Source organism: Oncorhynchus clarkii, chromosome 16, assembly GCF_045791955.1.
Source record: "Oncorhynchus clarkii lewisi isolate Uvic-CL-2024 chromosome 16, UVic_Ocla_1.0, whole genome shotgun sequence".
Lineage (NCBI taxonomy): Eukaryota > Metazoa > Chordata > Actinopteri > Salmoniformes > Salmonidae > Oncorhynchus > Oncorhynchus clarkii.
Genome location: NC_092162.1, coordinates 6,593,099 through 6,617,136, shown reverse-complemented (window position 1 = coordinate 6,617,136; position 24,038 = coordinate 6,593,099). Strand labels below are relative to the sequence as shown.

At 46.6% G+C, this 24,038-nt stretch overlaps 1 protein-coding gene across 1 annotated transcript in view; it reads left to right on the top strand.

Annotated features, from left to right (window-relative positions):
• Positions 1–24,038, top strand: part of LOC139367899 (vesicle transport protein SFT2A-like) — a 47,018-nt gene that overhangs the window by 7,928 nt on the left and 15,052 nt on the right. Inside the window, exons 2-6 of the mRNA XM_071106271.1 lie at positions 2,618–2,704; positions 6,218–6,300; positions 16,200–16,281; positions 19,306–19,341; positions 19,661–19,722. Coding sequence (XP_070962372.1) covers positions 2,618–2,704; positions 6,218–6,300; positions 16,200–16,281; positions 19,306–19,341; positions 19,661–19,722 — 350 coding nt within the window. The remainder of the gene's footprint in view (positions 1–2,617; positions 2,705–6,217; positions 6,301–16,199; positions 16,282–19,305; positions 19,342–19,660; positions 19,723–24,038) is intronic.

The window sequence follows — 24,038 nt, the reverse complement described above, 5'->3', positions numbered from 1 at the left end:
TTGGGCGTGGTGGCTGCAGACATTTTATCTAGTTCGTCTGATAACGTGTATAATGCGTTATTTAGGTATATTCAATCCTTACTATGTGGTGTATATTTCTATCTTTGTATGCTTAGCCCGTCCCTGGTCGAAACCAGGGATGTATTCGCGGTGTCGGCACAGACTTATCTCTTGTGTCTCACCCTCGCACGCAAAGGTTTCCCAGTATGTGGTGCCAGCCACGTGTGTGTTTCTCCGGTAGTTTATTTGAATTTGTTCAGCGATTTATTTAGGTATTTTCTAGAAATGATTCGGTGATTTCCTTTTGGAACAATATATTAGTGAAATCAGGCGATTCTATAACAATTGTCAGAATAATTTTATCACTTTGGGAACCGGTATTTTTTTATTCGGATTTGTTCAGTGAATTATTTAAATACTTTGTAAAAATAATTCAGCAATCACCTTTTGGAACAATATATTAGTAAATTCAAGCAGTTCTATAACAATTGTCAGAATAATTGTAGTACTTTAGGAAATACCAATAGAAATGGAAAAACTAAAAGTCAGTGTTTAACTCGGCGGCTGTCAATCAAAGGTCAGTGCTCAGCTCTGCGGCTTATTTAAGTACTTTCTAGAAATAATTCAGTAATTTCCTTTTGGAACAATATATTAGTAAATTTAGGCGGGTGTGTAACAATTATCAGAATAACATTAGCATCCTGGGGAATACCAACAGCAGAAAAAGGAAAATAGCAAACAGTCAGTATTCAGCACGACGGCTGGGTTAATTCACAGCTCGGCGGCTGGTATGAGCAGTATTTGGGCTCATCGGACGTCAATTTTACACCGTTTATGTATTCACAGTATGGCAATTATTCCCCAACAAATGTTTTCTCTGAATTGGGCACAAATGCATCCCCCAGTCACGGAATCGCGGAACGTCAAATCTGGTTATATTAATTCTACCTGACTTCACTTCATACACAACCTATTCAAATAGGACGGTTTTCTATGCAGATTTCAGTTGATCAATTATTCAGCTTCACTTCATACACAACCTGATCAACAGGACGGTTTTCTATGCAGATTTCAGCTCATCAATTATTCAGCTTCACTTCATACACAACCTGATCAACAGGACGGTTTTCTATGCAGATTTCAGCTCATCAATTATTCATTTGGTCAACACATTAACAAATCATAAAAAGTTCTATTATGCACAAGATATCTTTTGACCTATGCCTTCAACAGTTTATTAGCAATTTAGCAACGATTCATACTCACCCTCAGTACTACTGATCAAAATTTGGTTGTAGGCTAAGATACAATATGCAGATTTTGATTTAACAGTACCTTTTGGTTGAGATCTCTGATCAGTTTCCTGAGGCAAGTCGAATGGTTGAAGGTCTCCCGGACTACAGGTCACTCTTCCGTCTGATTCGAACCGTATGATTTGTCTCGCCTCTCACACCGACCTATCGTGGATCTAATTCAGGAAGAATAACCATCCTCTGCTACCAATTTGTTGGTGTTGAAATACAGGAGAGTGAGACCAAATCATGGACGCTGGACAGAGTGGATTTCAGTTGTAACAAAAAGGCAGTTTATTGAGTCAAAAGATATCTTGTCCTGCAGTTTAACGTGCACGGACCTATTCATATAGCTCAGAAGGAGTTAGCTGAAAAGGGTGCCTAAACAGAATTTGCAGCAGAATGTATACACAGAATAATGTAGGAGGAGTCTCGTCGTGTTGGTCTTCTGACTGGTCCTGAAGAGTTGGAGGCGGCCCTGCTCTAGCCAGAGCAGGAGCCCCATTGGTGCACAGCAGAGTCCTCTGCTCTTGGCACCCGACCAGTAGAGGGGGGTGGAATGTGAGTGTGCAGTGCTCATGAAATGTTTGTGTGTCAAGGAAGCGTGAGATAGGGGGACTGGCAGTGTCTGCTTTAGGCTCAGGTGTTTCCTGTCTTTGGAGGAGTGCATGCAAGGATCAATGTCAGTGAAATAGTTTGGCACTCTAAGCTCGTTAGTGTTGCAGGATGTTCTTTGTAGTTTACAGGGGAGTATATTTGAGTGATGGCAGCTATGTGTCCTTCGGATAATCATGTTATTGCACGTAGGCTCTAAACTTGACTGAGGACACTGGGCCCAGAGTTATCTGAGGACATCCAGTTTAACCAGAGCGTTGGCCAGCTAGTAATGCTAAGATATTTGATTATTTATATAACAGACACCATGGTTTTGTTCCACAAGAAGTCCGCCTTTATCTAATGAATTCACGTGTGTTAATTTCCCTGACTAGCAATGTACACTTCAAAACAGTGCATTGGTTCAATACAGTTCAGTGGTGCTCAGCTGATTTACAGTACAACCATGGCTTTCTTTTTCCTGTCATGTGACATCAGAAGCAAAGATTGATTCGTGCTGCTGTCATAGAAGTTCTAAAGATACGTTACATTAGTTGTCTTGTTTTTCTGTGTTCAAATAGGTCAAACTTTTATATTTTTCTCTCCCCTTTGCCACTGATCAGCATGGTAGAAGCATCAGTAGGAAGAGAGACCTTGGGTCCCTGGGTCTGTGCTTGCGTTGGGTCGTTGCCCGTCTGTCTTGTGACATCCTACCATTGTTCTCTCCTCAGGTCCTGGATGCCTCGACCCTCAGCTACAGCACCCGGCTGAAGTGGTTCGTCATATGCTTCGTTTCAGGGATCCTGTGCTCCATACTGGTGAGATTTCGCCCTATTTCAGCATTATAGTGAGTCTGAAATGACTCCCTTTTCCCTCACTACTTTTGACCCTGGCTGTACTCTACATATGGGATAGAACCAGGTCTCCCCTGTCCATATAATCTAAAAGGCAAAAGTGATCTGAGATCAGTACTACTCTGAGACAGGCAAGGGCCTCTAGGCTATTAAGAAACTGTCTCAGCATGATGCCTTGTACTTCCTGTTTGGTCCTAGCCCCCGAAACAGACTGGCAGTCTTCATGAGCCTGTTTTGACAGGTCACTAAAGTCGACTCTACCTCTATCCCGCTGTTTTAGCTCTATACTTGGCAGTTCCCATACACTCTATACGAGTGCTGCTAATCTAGGAACATGTTCCCACACTGTTCATGTACTTTAGTAGGTGACACTGATCCTAGATCAGCACTACTTTGAGAGACTATGAATACGGATACTTTAGGTCATGTAGTGTACAGGAAGGACTTATTATCTCTCTATCTGTTTTCATATGCGTTTGCACATTCCGCCTTCCCTTCCAATGGCCACAGCTGTTTCCATCCACACTTTCTCATAAGAGTCATGTCCTCATCTACAGTGTACAGTATATTCCCTTCTGCCATAGACCTCAATGAACGAGTCTGTCCACAGCATGATACCGGTGATGGCTCTAAACTACAATAGAACACTATGATACCAGTGATGCCAGGTACAGAACAGTTGTCCCCTCTGTTAGTGTGGTTATGGGCTGGCCTACAGAACAGTTGTCCCCTCTGTTAGTGTGGTTATGGGCTGGCCTGCTGACAGAACAGTTGTCTCCTCTGTTAGTGTGGTTATGGGCTGGCCTGCCGACAGAACAGTTGTCCTGATAACAGCTCTGCATACTGATTATTCACACCATGTTCTTAACACTGGTGAGAGCCATTCATAACGGAAGACCTCAAATCATGAGTCAACAGAATGTTCCATTTTGGATAACACCATTTTTATATTTTGTTTATATAGGTTCATACATGCTTGTAACAGGTTATGAAGCCTGCAGGCTGTAAGTGAAGTTGTGTGGACATAAGACAGTATGATTTTATAAAAAATAAAATATAAATCCTCATTCATCATCGATCCTTCTTAGGCCTAGTTGGGGAATGTGTTAAATCATTAATCCTGTATTTTTATTCTCCATTACTCTTTACATGCTTTCATAAGGAGCTGGATCACATGAGGTAAGGTTGGTGTTGAACACAATGGTTTCTTCCACAAGGAGACACCCTTTATCTAATAGCCTATATCACTGCTCTCCAAACCCTGTTCCTGGAGAGATACCCCTCCTGTAGGGTTTCACTCCAACCCCGGTTGGGACTAAGCCGATTCGTTTTAGGGGGCTAGATAAGGGTTGGAGTGAACCTACAATATGGTAGCTGTCCAGGAACAGGGTTGGAGTTAACCTACAGGAGGGTAGCTCTCCAGGAACAGGGTTGGAGTTAACCTACAGGAGGGTAGCTCTCCAGAGACAGTGTTGGAGTTAAAACCTACAGGAGGGTAGCTCTCCAGGAACAGTGTTGGACTTAACCTACAGGAGGGTAGCTCTCCAGAGACAGTGTTGGACTTAACCTACAGGAGGGTAGCTCTCCAGAGACAGTGTTGGAGTTAAAACCTACAGGAGGGTAGCTCTCCAGAGACAGTGTTGGAGTTAAAACCTACAGGAGGGTAGCTCTCCAGGAACAGTGTTGGACTTAACCTACAGGAGGGTAGCTCTCCAGAGACAGTGTTGGACTTAACCTACAGGAGGGTAGCTCTCCAGAGACAGTGTTGGAGTTAAAACCTACAGGAGGGTAGCTCTCCAGGGTTGGAGACCTAGTGTTCCAGAGACAGTGTTGGAAAAACCTACAGGAGGGTAGCTCTCCAGAGACAGTGTTGTTAAAACCTACAGGAGGGTAGCTCTCCAGAGACAGGGTTGGAGTTAAAACCTACAGGAGGGTTACCCTCCAGTAACAGGGTTGGAGTTAACCTACAGGAGGGTAGCTCTCCAGAGACAGGGTTGGAGTTAAAACCTACAGGAGGGTTACCCTCCAGTAACAGGGTTGGAGTTAACCTACAGGAGGGTAGCTCTCCAGAGACAGGGTTGGAGTTAACCTACAGGAGGGTTACCCTCCAGGAACAGGGTTGGAGTTAAACAGGAGGGTTACCCTCCAGTAACCTACAGGAGGGTTACCCTCCAGTAACAGTGTTGGAGTTAACCTACAGGAGGGTTACCCTCCAGTAACAGTGTTGGAGTTAAAACCTACAGGAGGGTAGCTCTCCAGAGACAGTGTTGGAGTTAAAACCTACAGGAGGGTAGCTCTCCAGAGACAGGGTTGGAGTTAAAACCTACAGGAGGGTTACCCTCCAGTAACAGGGTTGGAGTTAACCTACAGGAGGGTAGCTCTCCAGAGACAGGGTTGGAGTTAAAACCTACAGGAGGGTTACCCTCCAGTAACAGGGTTGGAGTTAACCTACAGGAGGGTAGCTCTCCAGAGACAGGGTTGGAGTTAACCTACAGGAGGGTTACCCTCCAGTAACAGTGTTGGAGTTAACCTACAGGAGGGTTACCCTCCAGTAACAGTGTTGGAGTTAACCTACAGGAGGGTTACCCTCCAGTAACAGTGTTGGAGATAAAACCTACAGGAGGGTTACCCTCCAGGAACAGGGTTGGAGTTAAAACCTACAGGAGGGTTACCCTCCAGGAACAGGGTTGGAGTTAACCTACAGGAGGGTTACCCTCCAGTAACAGGGTTGGAGTTAAAACCTACAGGAGGGTTACCCTCCAGTAACAGGGTTGGAGTTAACCTACAGGAGGGTTACCCTCCAGTAACAGTGTTGGAGATAAAACCTACAGGAGGGTTACCCTCCAGGAACAGGGTTGGAGTTAAAACCTACAGGAGGGTTACCCTCCAGTAACAGGGTTGGAGTTAACCTACAGGAGGGTTACCCTCCAGTAACAGGGTTGGAGTTAACCTACATGAGGGTTACCCTCCAGTAACAGGGTTGGAGTTAACCTACAGGAGGGTTACCCTCCAGTAACAGGGTTGGAGTTAACCTACAGGAGGGTGACCCTCCAGTAACAGGGTTGGAGAGCCCTAGTCTATATGATCAACAACAAAAAAGAAACCTAAATGAGTCAAGGATCCTGTTTTTGTGAACCAGGAAGTCAGTGTGGAGATTGATATGGTGTGTTACCACTAGGTGGCGATAGTGTCACATTATTGTAGTTGTAACATTTTCAGGGAACCGTGCAATTTAAGTTGAAAATGCAATAACAAAGCAATACAAAGATTAGCATTTTTAAACATTTGAACTACCTGATATTTACCAAATAGCCTAATTCCAGGTTACATTGATCTATCTGACCTCTCGTCTTCCAGGAGTTTTATAGACCGTGGAAACGATCGGATTGGTTCAGATCAGACTGGTATACAGACTGATGGTAGGATGATACCTAGGTGGACATGGTTGTGATTTCATGTTGTGTGTGTTTCAACCAGGGCACTGCACTGCTGTTCTTACCCAATGGCACCAAGCTGTTTGCTGTGTTCTACACACTAGGTAACCTTGCTGCACTCTCCAGGTGAGTCATTCATTCATGATTTTCCAGAGCTAAAGACAAAGCCTTTTCCATTGAGCTTCACCTAATGAATAATGCATATACTTGTTACAATTACATTTCAATAGATGCCTAGAAAGGGAATGTCTTCAATTAAAATGAATTGTGAGGAAATGTAACTGGAAGTTCCATCCTATCCATCTAACTTGACTTTAGGATGCCAGACTTGAACAATTATTCATCTGCCTGTCCCATCACCTATTTGGAATGCAGGCAGTAGCAGGCAGTCAGTAGTAGTCAGTCAGTAGTAGTCAGTAGCAGTCAGTCAGTAGTAGGCAGTAGTAGTCAGTCAGTAGCAGTCAGTCAGTAGTAGGCAGTCAGGCAGTAGCAGTCAGTCAGTAGTAGGCAGTAGTAGTCAGTCAGTCAGTCAGTCAGTCAGTCAGGCAGTCAGTCAGTCAGGCAGTCAGTCAGGAGCAGGCAGTCAGTCAGGAGCAGGCAGGCAGTCAGGAGCAGGCAGTCAGTCAGTCAGTAGCAGTCAGTCAGTGTCAGTATCAGTCAGTAGCAGTCAGTCAGTAGCAGTCAGTCAGTGCAGTCAGTCAGTCAGTCAGTCAGTCAGTGGCAGTCAGTCAGTCAGTCAGTCAGTGGCAGTCAGTGGCAGTCAGTCAGTCAGTGGCAGTCAGTCAGTCAGTGGCAGTCAGTCAGTCAGTGGCAGTCAGTCAGTCAGTGGCAGTCAGTCAGTCAGTGGCAGTCAGTCAGTCAGTGGCAGTCCGTCATGCAATCAAATGTATTTATAAAGCCCTTCGTACATCAGCTGATATCTCAAAGTGCTGTACAGAAACCCAGGCCTAAAACCCCAAACAGCAAGCAATGCAGGTGTAGAAGCACGGTGGCTAGGAAAAACTCCCTAGAAAGGCCAAAACCTAGGAAGAAACTGACTGCTACTAGCAGTCAGTCAGTAGCAGTCAGTCAGTAGCAGTCAGTCAGTAGCAGTCAGTCAGTAGCAGTCTCGCAGTCGGTCGGTCAGTAGCAGTCAGTCAGTAGCTGCCCTAGTGTCCATTGAGTTAGTTGTCGAGGAGGTGTTCCAAGTTATGGAATTAGAATGAGATCTGGTTCCTGTTCTAGTGGTTCTATTTCTCTGGTTCAGGTGTCAGTAAGACTACTTTGGTTGGTCCGCCCTACTATGCAGTAGTTGTTCTAAATGTTGAGACAGAACAGAATGCACGGCGGACGGGTTTCCCTATTGAGCTTTGTGTAGTAGTCCTGTGTGGTTCAGTAGGTAAGAGCATGACACTAACAAACACCAAGGTCGTAGGTTCATTTCCCGCAGGGATCACAGACGAAACATGTGGCCCCATGCGCTCACTGTCCTGGACACAATGGGCAGCTTTCTAGGATTCATTGTGGTATAGGGTTTCTATAGTTCAGGACATGCTGTGCAGTAATGTGTTGGGTTGGATCGCTGACGGTGGAACAGGTCTGTTGGGTTTTAGTTTGTTATCTAAGAATCCAGAGTTGAGCTGTCAGATAAACATATCACACGTGACTCTCCAAGATACAAGTCATACCAAAGACTCAACAATAAAAAATGGAACCCGATACCTCTCAGCTTGGCACTCAGCATTAAGGAGATGGATTGCGGGTAAGGGCCTGTGACAGAATTAGCGTCCTGTCCCGCGGGTGTACTTGTACACAGTGGCGAACCATGACTATAGGACCTAGGTCTTCAGAGGGACCAGGACTCTTCTAACCCGTTGTCTCAAACTAAATAATCTACATAACATCACTTTTAATGCGTGCTAACAGTTCAAACAGGCCTGGCTGCTCTTCGGGCTGCCGTAGACACACAGAGACAGAACCGGTATTGACACAACATGTGACACACAGAGACAGAACCGGTATTGACACAACATGTGACACACAGAGACAGAACCGAGAACATCCACCTTGAATATTGACACAACATGTGACGCACAGAGACAGAACCGGTATTGACACAACATGTGACGCACAGAGACAGAACCGGTATTGACACAACATGTGACGCACAGAGACAGAACCGGTATTGACACAACATGTGACGCACAGAGACAGAACCGGTATTGACACAACATGTGACACACAGAGACAGAACCGGTATTGACACAACATGTGACACACAGAGACAGAACCGGTATTGACACAACATGTGACACACAGAGACAGAACCGGTATTGACACAACATGTGACACACAGAGACAGAACCGGTATTGACACAACATGTGACACACAGAGACAGAACCGGTATTGACACAACATGTGACACACAGAGACAGAACCGGTATTGACACAACATGTGACACACAGAGACAGAACCGGTATTGACACAACATGTGACACACAGAGACAGAACCGGTATTGACACAACATGTGACACACAGAGACAGAACCGGTATTGACACAACATGTGACACACAGAGACAGAACCGGTATTGACACAACATGTGACACACAGAGACAGAACCGGTATTGACACAACATGTGGCACACAGAGACAGAACCGGTATTGACACAACATGTGACACAGAGACAGAACCGGTATTGACACAACATGTGACACACAGAGACAGAACCGGTATTGACACAACATGTGACACACAGAGACAGAACCGGTATTGACACAACATGTGACACACAGCATAAAATAATGCCACCAGCAAAACAAACTATCATGGGTTGTTTACACAACGCAACTGTCACAAATATCTACAACAACGGTGTCATGTCAAAGGTGACAGGCTCATGGTGCTGAACAGACAGAGACCGTAATACCTGTGCACTCCACGGTGCTGAACAGACAGAGACCGTAATACCTGTGCACTCCACGGTGCTGAACAGACAGAGACCGTAATACCTGTGCACTCCATGGTGCTGAACAGACAGAGACCGTAATAAACTGTGCACTTTGTGGTGCTGAACAGACAGAGACCGTAATACCTGTGCACTCCACGGTGCTGAACAGACAGAGACCGTAATACCTGTGCACTCCACGGTGCTGAACAGACAGAGACCGTAATACCTGTGCACTCCACGGTGCTGAACAGACAGAGACCGTAATACCTGTGCACTCCACGGTGCTGAACAGACAGAGACCGTAATACCTGTGCACTTCATGGTGCTGAACAGACAGAGACCGTAATACCTGTGCACTCCATGGTGCTGAACAGACAGAGACCGTAATACCTGTGCACTCCACGGTGCTGAACAGACAGAGACCGTAATACCTGTGCACACAACAGACAGAGACCGTAATACCTGTGCACTCCATGGTGCTGAACAGACAGAGACCGTAATACCTGTGCACTCCACGGTGCTGAACAGACAGAGACCGTAATACCTGTGCACTCCGTGGTGCTGAACAGACAGAGACCGTAATACCTGTGCACTCCATGGTGCTGAACAGACAGAGACCGTAATACCTGTGCATTCCATGGTGCTGAACAGACAGAGACCGTAATACCTGATAACAGCTGCTGCAGCTTTCTCCATTGCCACACTACCACAACACAAGCTAGCTAACATTGTGGCCCAGTACATCACCGGGGCCAAGCTTCCTGCCATCTAGGAAGGTGTCAGAGGAAGGCCCTAAAATTTGTCAAAGACTCCTGCCACCTTCGTCATAGACTGTTCTCTCTGCTACCGCACGACAAGTGGTACCGGAGCGCCAAGTCTAGGTCCAAGATGCTTCTAAACAGATTCTTCCCCAAGTCATAAGAATCTTTGCCCCCCCTCTGAGCTTGGTTCCTCCCCTCTGAGCTTGGTTCCTCCCCTCTGAGCTTGGTTCCTCCCCTCTGAGCTTGGTTCCTCCCCTCTGAGCTTGGTTCCTCCCCTCTGAGCTTGGTTCCTCCCCTCTGAGCATGGTTCCTTCCCTCTGAGCCCTCCCCTCTGAGCTTGGTTCCTCCCTGAGCCCTCCTCTCTGAGCTTGGTTCCTCCCCTCTGAGCTTGGTTCCTCCCCTCTGAGCTTGGTTCCTCCCCTCTGAGCCTGGTTCCTTCTCTCTGAGCCCTCCTCTCTGAGCTTGGTTCCTCCCCTCTGAGCTTGGTTCCTCCCCTCTGAGCCTGGTTCCTTCTCTCTGAGCCCTCCTCTCTGAGCCTGGTTCCTCCCCTCTGAGCCTGGTTCCTCCCCTCTGAGCCTGGTTCCTCCCCTCTGAGCCTGGTTCCTCCCCTCTGAGCCTGGTTCCTCCCCTCTGAGCCTGGTTCCTCCCCTCTGAGCCTGGTTCCTCCCCTCTGAGCCTGGTTCCTCCCCTCTGAGCCTGGCTCCTCCCCTCTGAGCCTGGTTCCTCCCCTCTGAGCCTGGTTCCTCCCCTCTGAGCCTGGTTCCTCCCCTCTGAGCCTGGTTCCTCCCCTCTGAGCCTGGTTCCTCCCCTCTGAGCCTGGTTCCTCCCTTCTGAGCCTGGTTCCTCCCCTCTGAGCCTGGTTCCTCCCCTCTGAGCCTGGTTCCTCCCCTCTGAGCCTGGTTCCTCCCCTCTGAGCCTGGTTCCTCCCCTCTGAGCCTGGTTCCTCCCCTCTGGTGGTCCTCCCCTCTGAGCCTGGTGGTTCCTCCCCTCTGAGCATGGTGGTTCCTCCCCTCTGAGCTTGGTTCTTCCCCTCTGAGCTTGGTTCCTCCCCTCTGAGCCTGGTTCCTTCTCTCTGAGCCCTCCCCTCTGAGCTTGGTTCCTCCCCTCTGAGCTTGGTTCCTCCCCTCTGAGCCTGGTTCCTCCCCTCTGAGCCTGGTTCCTCCCCTCTGAGCCTGGTTCCTCCCCTCTGAGCCTGGTTCCTCCCCTCTGAGCCTGGCTCCTCCCCTCTGAGCATGGCTCCTCCCATCTGAGCATGGCTCCTCCCCTCTGAGCCTGGCTCCTCCCCTCTGAGCCTGGCTCCTCCCCTCTGAGCCTGGCTCCTCCCCTCTGAGCCTGGCTCTTCCCCTCTGAGCCTGGTCCTCCCCTCTGAGCCTGGTTCCTCCCCTCTGAGCCTGGTTCCTCCCCTCTGAGCTTGGTTCCTCCCCTCTGAGCTTGGCTTCCTCTGAGCCCTCCCCTCTGAGCCCTCCCCTCTGAGCCCTCCTCCCCTCTGAGCTTGGTTCCTCCCCTCTGAGCTTGGTTCCTCCCCTCTGAGCTTGGTTCCTCCCCTCTGAGCTTGGTTCCTCCCCTCTGAGCTTGGTTCCTCCCCTCTGGTTCCTCCCCTCTGAGCCTGTTTCCTCCCCTCTGAGCCCTCCTCTCTGAGCCTGGTTCCTCCCCTCTGAGCCTGGTTCCTCCCCTCTGAGCCTGGTTCCTCCCCTCTGAGCCTGGCTCCTCCCCTCTGAGCCTGGCTCCTCCCCTCTGAGCCTGGCTCCTCCCCTCTGAGCCTGGCTCCTCCCCTCTGAGCCTGGCTCCTCCCCTCTGAGCCTGGCTCCTCCCCTCTGAGCCTGGCTCCTCCCCTCTGAGCCTGGTTCCTCTTTAAGTTTCTTCCTTTATTTGGGAGTGTTTCCATGCCACTGTGCTTCTGCTTGCTAAAGTTCATTTGGTTGATTGGTTATTACTAGAGGTCGACCGATTAATTGTAATGGCCGATTAATTAGGGCCGATTTTCAAGTTCTCATAACAATCTGTAATCTGTATTTTTGGACACAGATTTGGCGATTTAAAAAAAATATATATATATATATTTTTTTAATTTAATTTATTTTTTTAAACATGTTTTAAAAATGAATTTATGTATGTATGTGTGTGTATATATATATATTTTTTACACTTTTATTTAACTAGGCAAGTCAGTTAAGAACACACTCTTATTTTCAATGACGGCCCTAGGAACGGTGGGTTAACTGCCTTGTTCAGGGGCAGAACAACAGATTTTTACCTTGTCAGCTCGGGGATTCGTTTTTGCAATCTTCCAGTTACTAGTCCAACGCTCTAACCACCTGCCTTACATTGCACTCCACGAGGAGCCTGCGTGGCAGGCTGACTACCTGTTACGCGAGGGCTGCAAGAAGCCAAGGTAAGTTGCTAGCTAGCATTAAACTTATCTTATAAAAAACAATCAATCTAAACATAATCACTAGTTAACTACACATGGTTGATTTGATCATTTAATCACAGCCTACTTCGCCAGACGGTGATGATTTAACAAGCGCATTTGCGAAAAAAGCACTGTCATTGCACCAATGTACCTAACCATAAACATCAATGCCTTTCTTTAAAATCAATACACAAGGATATATTTTTAAACCTGCATATTTAGTTAATATTGCCTGCTAACATTCATTTCTTATAATTAGGGAAATTGTGTCACTTCTCTTGCGTTCCGTGCGAGCAGTCAGGGCATATGAAGCAGTCAGGGTATATGCAGCAGTTTGGGCCGCCTGGCTCGTTGCGAACTGTGTGAAGTCCATTTATTCCTAACAAAGGCTGTAATTAATTTCCCAGAATTGTACATAATTATAACATAACATTGAAGGTTGTACAATGCAACAGCAATATTTAGACTGATGGATGCCACCCGTTAGATAAAATACGTATTTTATTTCACTGAAGGAATAAACGGTTTGTTTTCGAAATAATAGTTTCCGGATTCAACCATTTTAATGACCAAAGGCTCGTATTTCTGTGTGTTATTATGTTATAATTAAGTCTATGATTTGATAGAGCAGTCTGACTGAGCGGTGGTGGGCAACCGGCAGACTCCTAAGCATTCATTCAAACAGCACTTTCGTGCATTTGCCAGCAGCTCTTGTTCTGTTTATGACTTCAAGCCTATCAATTCCCGAGATGAGGCTGGTGTAACCGATGTGAAATGGCTAGCTAGTTAGCGGGGTGCGCGCTAATAGCGTTTCAAATGTCACTCGCTCTGAGACTTGGAGTAGTTGTTCCCCTTGTTCTGCATGGGTAACGCTGCTTCGAGGGTGGCTGTTTTCGATGTGTTCCTGGTTCGAGCCCAGGTAGGAGCGAGAAGCGGGGCGGAAGCTATACTGTTACACTGGCAATACTATAGTACCTATAAGAACATCCAATAGTCAAAGGTATATAAAATACAAATGGTATGTTCCCACAAAATTCTCACAGATGTTTCAATTGTACTTCATATTTATTAATTGAATGGTCCCCCCCAATATATCAGGTTCCCGCCTATAAATATCTGGGCTTTTTGGATTGACAAAGGATTTAACATTTAAAAAACATACTGATGAGCTAGTTAAAAAAAACTAAGATTTAAAGTGGACTTTTAAAATCCCCTTGCCTCTCCCTCCACAGCAGGAAGCAGATTATACAGTCAACTTTCCTGACAGTTCTTGACGATGGTGACACTATTTCCCAGAATGCAGCAGCCACCACTACGCTTACTTGAAGGAATTTTCACCTCTATTTCTCGCAATATTCATTTTACAGACACAAAAAGATCCCACCATGTCGAACAAATTATCTGTCGCTATTTTCCTTGTACTCAGCTCCACTCCTCTCCTTACCCTCAGCTCTACATCCCCTCCTTCCCCTCAGCTCCACATCCTCTCCTTCCCCTCAGCTCCACATCCTCTCCTTCCCCTCAGCTCCACATCCTCTCCTTCCCCTCAGCTCCACTCCACTCCTTCCCCTCAGCTCCACATCCTCTCCTTCCCCTCAGCTCCACACATCCCCTCCTTCCCCTCAGCTCCACTCCACATCCTCTCCTTCCCCTCAGCTCCACTCCACATCCTCTCCTTCCCCTCAGCTCCACTCCACATCCTCTCCTTCCCCTCAGCTCCACATCCCCTCCTTCCCCTCAGCTCCACATCCTCTCCTTCCCTTCAGCTCCACATCCCCTCCTTCCCCTCAGCTCCACATCCTCTCCTTCCCCTCAGCTCCACATCCTCTCCTTCCCCTCAGCTCCACATCCTCTCCTTCCCCTCAGCTCCACATCCTCTCCTTCCCCTCAGCTCCACATCCTCTCCTTCCCCTCAGCTCCACATCCTCTCCTTCCCCTCAGCTCCACATCCTCTCCTTCCCCTCAGCTCCACATCCTCTCCTTCCCCTCAGCTCCACATCCTCTCCTTCCCCTCAGCTCCACATCCTCTCCTTCCCCTCAGCTCCACATCCTCTCCTTCCCCTCAGCTCCACATCCTCTCCTTCCCCTCAGCTCCACATCCTCTCCTTCCCCTCAGCTCCACATCCTCTCCTTCTTCTCAGCTCCACATCCTCTCCTTCTTCTCAGCTCCACATCCTCTCCTTCCCCTCAGCTCCACATCATCTCCTTCCCCTCAGCTCCACATCATCTCCTTCCCCTCAGCTCCACATCCTCTCCTTCCCCTCAGCTCCACATCCTCTCCTTCCCCTCAGCTCCACATCCTCTCCTTCTTCTCAGCTCCACATCCTCTCCTTCCCCTCAGCTCCACATCCTCTCCTTCTCAGCTCCACATCCTCTCCTTCTCAGCTGCACTCCCCTCCTTCCCCTCGGCTCCACATCCCCTCCTTCCTTCCACATCCCCAGCTCCACTTCCTCTCCTCCGCCACTCCTCTCTCTCCCCCCTCTTCCACCTTCCTCTCCTCTCCCCCTCCTTCACCCTGTGGCTGTCAGAGGCTTCCTGCCCACGTCACCAGTCACAGATAGACGGCATTCTTCTGTCTCATCTGACCTGATCACCTCATGACCTGCCTCATGACCAGCCCCTTCTCCCCCCTCTACCTCAGCATCAGTCCACTTCACCCCCCGTGGCTGTCTGAGAGCCTGTTTGCGTCACCAGTTACAGATAGACGGATGTGATGCTCTGCAAACACACAGCCCACTCAGATGAGCACGCACGGGCACACACATATATACACACACACACACACTGACACACAGCGCCATCAAGTTGAAGATGACGCATTCAGTTGGCTAGATGGAGAGGTGGCAGGCAGGGTCGTAGGTCAGGTGGATGCATCTCTCCAGGGTCTTTGTGTGAAAGCAGGGTCGTAGGTCAGATGGATGCATCTCTCTAGGGTCCTTGGGGGCCAGCAGATGACATGGGTCAGATGGATGCCTCTCTCCAGGGTCTTTGTGTGAAAGCAGGGTCGTAGGTCAAATGGATGCCTCTCTCTAGAGCTGTGGGGGGGGGGGGGGGGGAAGCAGAAAAAAGGTGGGAGGAAGTGATGATTTGATAAAGATGACAGATGCACTCAAAAAATAGATCCATCAGAGCTGGAAATGAAATGGGTGGGTGCTTAACAAATGATACTGATGACTGATCATGTAAGGGAGACGGGGTGAGGATTGTTGTACGTGGGTTTAAATGTGACTGTGTTCCATGTAATGTCCTTACAAGCTGTAGCCATTAATAGATGGCTTATTATATAAACCGCCACAGAATATCTATTCACACCGTTGAAATGACAATGTATTTGTTTTGCTTGTCAATTATGTAAATATAATTTTTTCCCCCTGTTTTTAAAATGGGGAATCTGTGATTGTTACATCTATTTAATGACTCATCTATAGCCATTTGATTATTGAAGAGTATATTCTAAATGACTCATGAGCTTAGTTCAAACGGTCTTACCTACTCCATCACTACCCCAAATATAAGATTGTGTACTCCATTGTTTGTAAACAATGGGATTGTAAACAACCACTGTATAGCCTCAAAACAAGATTCAAACAATAATCTTGATGTCACGGATGGTTAGTCCTTGCAATAATTGCACCGTCTATACATTTGCGAGTGGTTAAATTTCTCCAGCCCCATCCCTCAGCTGTATACCGAAAAAGTGGTGGGGCGGGTTTGTTGTTTGAATCCCAGATTCCCCCTTTAATAAAGATCTCTTTCATCATACATTTATTTTCCGTAATTTTTTTTTACAAAAAAATGTTTCTCTGGGCCTGTGTGATCAATATGTTGTCTATTGAAATCTAGAAATCTGAAATCTAGAATCTATTAGACATTATTTCTATGTTGTAACCAGTGTGTTTTGCGTTATCTGTCTTGCAGCACCTGTTTCCTGATGGGACCCGTGAAGCAGCTGAAGAGAATGTTTGAACCGACCAGACTGATAGCCACCTGTGTTGTGTTGGTAACTACCTACTGCACATCCACGTATTCAACTGTTAAATAGCCTAGCTTCTGCTTATAGCCTAGCTTCTGCTTATAGCCTAGCGTCTGCTTATAGCCTAGCTTCTGCTTATAGCCTAGCTTCTGCTTATAGCCTAGCTTCTGCTTATAGCCTAGCTTCTGCTTATAGCCTAGCTTCTGCTTATAGCCTAGCGTCTGCTTATAGCCTAGCGTCTGCTCATAGCCTAGCTTCTGCTCATAGCCTAGCTTCTGCTCATAGCCTAGCTTCTGCTCATAGCCTAGCTTCTGCTCATAGCCTAGCTTCTGCTCATAGCCTAGCTTCTGCTCATAGCCTAGCTTCTGCTCATAGCCTAGCTTCTGCTCATAGCCTAGCGTCTGCTCATAGCCTAGCTTCTGCTCATAGCCTAGCTTCTGCTCATAGCCTAGCTTCTGCTCATAGCCTAGCTTCTGCTCATAGCCTAGCTTCTGTTTATAGCCTAGCTTCTGCTCATAGCCTAGCTTCTGTTTAAAGCCTAGCTTCTGCTTATAGCCTAGCTTCTGCTTCCACTGCTCCCGAGTGGCGCAGCGGTCTAAGGCACTGCATCTCACACTACAGTCCCTGGTTCGAATCCTGGCTGAATCACATCCGGTTGTGATTGGGATTCCCATAGGGCGGCGCACAATTGGCCCAGCGTCGTCCGGGTTTGGCCCGGCGGTAGGCCGTCATTGTAAAAATAAGAATTTGTTCTTTAACTGACTTGCCTAGTTTAAATAAAGGTTTAGTAAAAAATAAAACTGACATGAGATTGACATTTTATTAAAGGACATACACAGATGTCCTTGTCAACTATTTATCTCACCTAGCTACCTTGAGGACAGGGTTTATTTGCTACGACTGTGATGATAAGTGATTGTCTAGCTAGGTTAATGCTTAGGTTTAGTCTGTTTTTTCCTCTACACAGCTGCCCCTTAAGCCTAGCATGCCGATATCAGCAAACAGAGAAGCTGCATCCCCACTTTCAAAATAGGGAAACTAACATAACGCAAACGTTTTACCCCCCCCCCCCCCCCCCCCGCAATAAAGTTTTAAACTTTGAAAACACAGTGTCACAGTAGGATGTGTTTTGGATGTATATCTCCTTTAAGACACTGGTTTAGTGTTCCATGATACTTCTGTTCTTAAGGGATTTTTTTATATTTTTTTTAATTTTTTTTATTTCACCTTTATTTAACCAGGTAGGCTAGTTGAGAACAAGTTCTCATTTACAACTGCGACCTGGCCAAGATAAGGCATAGCAGTGTGAACAGACAACACAGAGTTACACATGGAGTAAACAATTAACAAGTCAATAACACAGTAGAAAAAAGGGGAGTCTATATATACATTGTGTGCAAAAGGCATGAGAAGGTAGGCAAATAATTACAATTATGCAGATTAACACTGGAGTGATAAATGATCAGATGGTTATGTACAGGTAGAGATATTGGTGTGCAAAAGAGCAGAAAAATAAATAAATAAAAACAGTATGGGGATGAGGTAGGTGAAAATGGGTGGGCTATTTACCAATAGACTATGTACAGCTGCAGCGATCGGTTAGCTGCTCAGATAGCAGATGTTTGAAGTTGGTGAGGGAGATAAAAGTCTCCAACTTCAGCGATTTTTGCAATTCGTTCCAGTCACAGGCAGCAGAGAACTGGAACGAAAGGCGGCCAAATGAGGTGTTGGCTTTAGGGATGATCAGTGAGATACACCTGCTGGAGCGCGTGCTACGGATGGGTGTTGCCATCGTAACCAGTGAACTGAGATAAGGCGGAGCTTTACCTAGCATGGACTTGTAGATGACCTGGAGCCAGTGGGTCTGGCGACGAATATGTAGCGAGGGCCAGCCGACTAGAGCATACAAGTCGCAGTGGTGGGTGGTATAAGGTGCTTTAGTGACAAAACGGATGGCACTGTGATAAACTGCATCCAGTTTGCTGGATAGTCTGCCACTAGTTTAGGACAGACGGACACTAGCTTAGGACAGACGGACACTAGCTTAGGACAGACGGACACTAGCTTAGGACAGACGGACACTAGTTTTTCCATGACTGAAAAAGTCTAAACATTTTAAATGACAACTTAATGAGTGACTGTAACTCCCAATGTGTCCTCCCGTTTTAGATTTGGTTGATTTAGGAAATGCTAGCAGACATGTCTGATTTCAAACGTGAGTTGGGTCCAGGGTGTTGTTCGACGTGGGTGTCTCGTGTGTGTTCGCAGGTGGGAAGAGTTAGCCAAATTATTTAGCCAATTAGCTTCAGCCGGCTGGTGTACGACCGTGGCAAAGGTAGTTTGACTTTGGATAGCCCATCTCCGGGGCTATAAATTACACCATTTTAAAAGACACAATATTTTATATTTTTAAACACTTGTATATCAATTTCTACATTGTATAGTTGGTTTGAGGTTGAATTTCGTCGTTGAAATTTGGAGATATTGTAATTTTAATATAATGTCCCATGTACATTGTGTAATTTACAAATGGTCCCTAACAAGCCCCATTGGGATATCCAAAGTTGACCCAAATTTACCACAGGTATTACGATCAGGTCGTGTGCAGTTGCACTCTGAATTGATGATTACTTGTGTGCGGCCAGCTGTGGACATGTGGGCAGGATTGAAACAAACCTTAATTTACGTTCTGACGCAGATATGACTACAAATCTCACCAAACTAATACCTGTGGTAGCTGCACGTGACTTGATCGTAATACCTGTGGTAAATTTGGGTCAAAATTATCCTATTTACATTTCGTAGTCAATTTTGGGATGTCAAATAGGCTGTTTTCTAAACGACAGTAGTTTTTTTTAGGGTCAGTTACTCTTTAAGTTTGATCTGCTGTTAGGGTAAGTCAAAACACACAAAGCTGAGTGGTGATCTGAAGTAAATCCCTCACAGTAGATTACACATGAATCAAATTATGCGTTAATCACAGTAGAATAGATAATACGTTAATTGAACCAATATTCAGGTTTACTTTTGTTTTTATCTTTCTGTTTCCAGCTCTGTCTCGTTTTGACTCTTTGTGCAGTTTTCTGGGTAAGTATCTGAAAGCCTCTAAACAGTTCAGTAGCCTACATTGTGACCCTAACCCAGCGTATCCCAAACTCAGTCCTGGGGACCCCAAGAGGTGCATGTTTTGTTTTTTGCCCTAACACTACATCGATGATTCAAATAATCAAAGCTTGATGATGAGTTGATTATTTAAATCAGCTGTGTAGTGCTAGGGGCAAAACCCCAAACTTGTACCCTTTTGGGGTACCCGGGACCGAGTTTGGGAAACGCTGCCGTGTGCACTATAACAAATCTACAACACAGCTGTTTGACAAAAGACACGAGATTGGTTCTGTCTCTGTAGTGGCAAAAGAAGGGACTGGCCATCATCTTCTGCATTCTACAGTTCTTAGCAATGACATGGTAAGTAACACTATCCTCTCCACTTTATTTTAAGAATGTGAAATGTCAGAATAATAGTAGAGTGATTTATTTCAGCTTTTATTTATTTCATCACATTCCCAGTGGGTCATAAGTTTACATACACTGAATTAGTATTTGGTAGCATTGCCTTTAAATTGTTTAACTTGGGTCAAACGTTTCGGGTAGCCTTCCACAAGCTTCCCACAAAAAGTTGGGTGAATTTTGGCCCATTCGTCCTGACAGAGCTGGTGTAACTGAGTCAGGTTTGTGGGCCTCCTTGCTCACTCACGCTTTTTCAGTTCTGTCCACACATTTTCTATAGGTTTGAGGTCAGGGTTTTGTGATGACTACTCCAATACCTTAACTTTGTTGTCCTTAAAAGCATTTTGCCACAACTTTGGAAGTATGCTTGGGGTCATTGTCCATTTGGAAGACCCATTTGCAACCAAGCTTTAACTTCCTGACTGATGTCTTGAGATGCTTCAATATATCCACATCATTTTCCTACCTCATGATGCCATCTATTTTGTGAAGTGCACCAGTACCTCAGAACTTCCGAGGTCACCCTCCTCTCATGACCTCAGAGCCCCCCAGAGGTCACCCTCCTCTCATGACCTCAGAGCCCCTCCTCTCACGCTCCTGCACGTTCCTGCACCTCCCGATTTACAAATTATGCTCTGGCAAGATCTGAAAACAGCCTTTGGTGGAGGGAACCCCTAAAACGTTAATGAATTAGAGCCGTTTGCTGCTGAAGAGTGGGCCAGGTGGTCAGTAGGAAGGTGCAGCAAACTACAAGAAACATTTGTTGGCAGTTATCTTGACCAAAGGCTTTGCAGTTGTAGTTTGGAAAATCCCAAAAACGTGTGGAGACCAGAAGTGTTTGTCAAATTCAATTTATTTATTTTTAGAACAAATTGGGAATTATTTATGGAAAGTGAAAGATGTCCATATATTTGGTCGCAAATGTATCACAATCAACCTTCTTAAAAAGAGACACGCTATCTGCAACGTCAGTGCTGGTAAACCTTTCCTCCTTTGGTACATTTGCACGATGTCATAACACACCTACACAGTCTTCTATTGCTCACTTATCACCAGATTGCAGTTCACTTGATGGGGGGGTTGAACTCTTTTGTGTCAACGAGAGCAGAGCTGACTTGGCGCCAGCTGATTGGCTCACTGGGCTCGTGCGTATGCTGAATCCAGTTCATGGGTAAACTCTTAGACGTGCACTGTGCACGTACCGTTGTACCTGCCTTTACTTCACTGACTTGGTTTGTTGTTGCCGTATCATGTACACGTTTTAAAATGGCGTTCAAATACGGTAGACAACAAATGGACAATAAGAAAAATCTTAACGGCATATATTGATGAAAGAAGACCAGCCTGCTGGCCTTACGGGGTGGATAGGAACATTAACCCCAGCTGTTTAGGAAGGGGCATCACACCTTAGTGATAGGAACATTAACCCCAGCTGTTTAGGAGAGGCATCACACCTTAGTGATAGGAACATTAACCCCAGCTGTTTAGGAAGGGGCATCACACCTTAGTGATAGGAACATTAACCCCAGCTGTTTAGGAGGGGCATCACACCTTAGTGATAGGAACATTAACCCCAGCTGTTTAGGAAGGGGCATCGCACCTTAGTGATAGGAGCATTAACCCCAGCTGTTTAGGAGAGGCATCACACCTTAGTGATAGGAGCATTAACCCCAGCTGTTTAGGAGAGGCATCACACCTTAGTGATAGGAACATTAACCCCAGCTGTTTAGGAAGGGGCATTGCACCTTAGTGATAGGAACATTAACCCCAGCTGTTTAGGAAGGGGCATCACACCTTAGTGATAGGAGCATTAACCCCAGCTGTTTAGGAGAGGCATCACACCTTAGTGATAGGAACATTAACCCCAGCTGTTTAGGAAGGGGCATTGCACCTTAGTGATAGGAACATTAACCCCAGCTGTTTAGGAAGGGGCATCACACCTTAGTGATAGGAACATTAACCCCAGCTGTTTAGGAAGGGGCAGGGGCATCATTAACCCCAGCTGTTTAGGAAGGGGCATCACACCTAGTGATAGGAACATTAACCCCAGCTGTTTAGGAAGGGGCATCACACCTTAGTGATAGGAACATTAACCCCAGCTGTTTAGGAAGGGGCATCACACCTTAGTGATAGGAACATTAACCCCAGCTGTTTAGGAAGGGGCATCACACCTTAGTGATAGGAACATTAACCCCAGCTGTTTAGGAAGGGATTCACACCTTAGTGATAGGAACATTAACCCCAGCTGTTTAGGAGGGGCATCACACCTGGTATAAAGGCTTGTCTAGTTATGTTATTTCTGCCGGGGCGTTCCCTATACCTGCACCCAGAGGGGAGGAGTAGTTCAGAGTCCAGGTCCTTGGGTCTTAAAGATCTCATCCAAGCCTGTGTTTGACTCAAAGTACCTTGCCTACCCTGGACACAACCTGGCTGGCAGGATCTCTGACTGTTATCGTACTGTTGCACCTGCCTGTCCTGGATACAACCTGACTGGCAGGATCACTTGCAGGTCAATGAAATGTACATGCTGGAAAGCAGGAAGCAAAAAGCACTTGTTGACGTTTTTGCATGCGGATGTTGAGAGGTTTGTATAGAGGCGTGTATGTTTGCATATTGATTGTGTGTGTGGGTGTGTCTAGCTGTCATTCCAACCTACTGAGATATCACCTACTGTGGTAGATATCACCTTCCTCTCTCTCACTGTGGTACCTGTCCTAGTCTGATAGATATCACCTTCCTCTCTCTCACTGTGGGACCTGTCCTAGTCTGATAGAGATCACCTTCCTCTCTCTCACTGTGGTACCTGTCCTAGTCTGATAGAGATCACCTTCCTCTCTCTCACTGTGGGACCTGTCCTAGTCTGATAAATGTCACCTTCCTCTCTCTCACTGTGGTACCTGTCCTAGTCTGATAGATATCACCTTCCCCTCTCTCACTGTGGTACCTGTCCTAGTCTGATAATATCACCTTCCTCTCTCTCACTGGTCACCTTCCTCTCTCTCACTGTGGTACCTGTCCTAGTCTGATAGATATCACCTTCCTCTCTCTCACTGTGGTACCTGTCCTAGTCTGATAGAGATCACCTTCCTCTCTCTCACTGTGGTACCTGTCCTAGTCTGATAAATGTCACCTTCCTCTCGCTCACTGGTACCTGTCCTAGTCTGATAGAGATCACCTTCCTCTCTCTCACTGTGGTACCTGTCCTAGTCTGATATCACCTTCCTCTCTCTCACTGTGGTACCTGTCCTAGTCTGATAGATATCACCTTCCTCTCTCTCACTGTGGGACCTGTCCTAGTCTGATAGATATCACCTTCCTCTCTCTCACTGTGGGACCTGTCCTAGTCTGATAGAGATCACCTTCTTCTCTCTCACTGTGGTACCTGTCCTAGTCTGATAGAGATCACCTTCCTCTCTCTCACTGTGGTACCTGTCCTAGTCTGATAGATATCACCTTCCTCTCTCTCACTGGTACCTGTCCTAGTCTGATAGATATCACCTTCCTCTCTCTCACTGTGGGACCTGTCCTAGTCTGATAGATATCACCTTCCTCTCTCTCACTGGTACCTGTCCTAGTCTGATAGATATCACCTTCCTCTCTCACTGTGGTACCTGTCCTAGTCTGATAGAGATCACCTTCCTCTCTCTCACTGTGGTACCTGTCCTAGTCTGATATCACCTTCCTCTCTCTCACTGTGGTACCTGTCCTAGTCTGATATCACCTTCCTCTCTCTCACTGGTACCTGTCCTAGTCTGATAGATGTCACCTTCCTCTCTCTCACTGTGGTACCTGTCCTAGTCTGATATCACCTTCCTCTCTCTCACTGTGGTACCTGTCCTAGTCTGATATCACCTTCCTCTCTCTCACTGTGGTACCTGTCCTAGTCTAATAGATATCACCTTCCTCTCTCACTGTGGTACCTGTCCTAGTCTGATAGATATCACCTTCCCCTCTCTCACTGTGGTACCTGTCCTAGTCTGATAGATATCACCTTCCCCTCTCTCACTGTGGTACCTGTCCTAGTCTGATAGATATCACCTTCCTCTCTCTCACTGTGGTACCTGTCCTAGTCTGATACACATGACCCTCTCTCACTGTGGTACCTGTCCTAGTCTGATATGTGTCACCTTCCTCGCTCTCACTGGTACCTATCCTAGTCTGATAAATGTCACCTTCCTCTCTCACTGTGGTACCTGTCCTAGTCTGATAGATATCACCTTCTTCTCTCTCACTGTGGTACCTGTCCTAGTCTGATAGATGTCACATTCCTCTCTCTC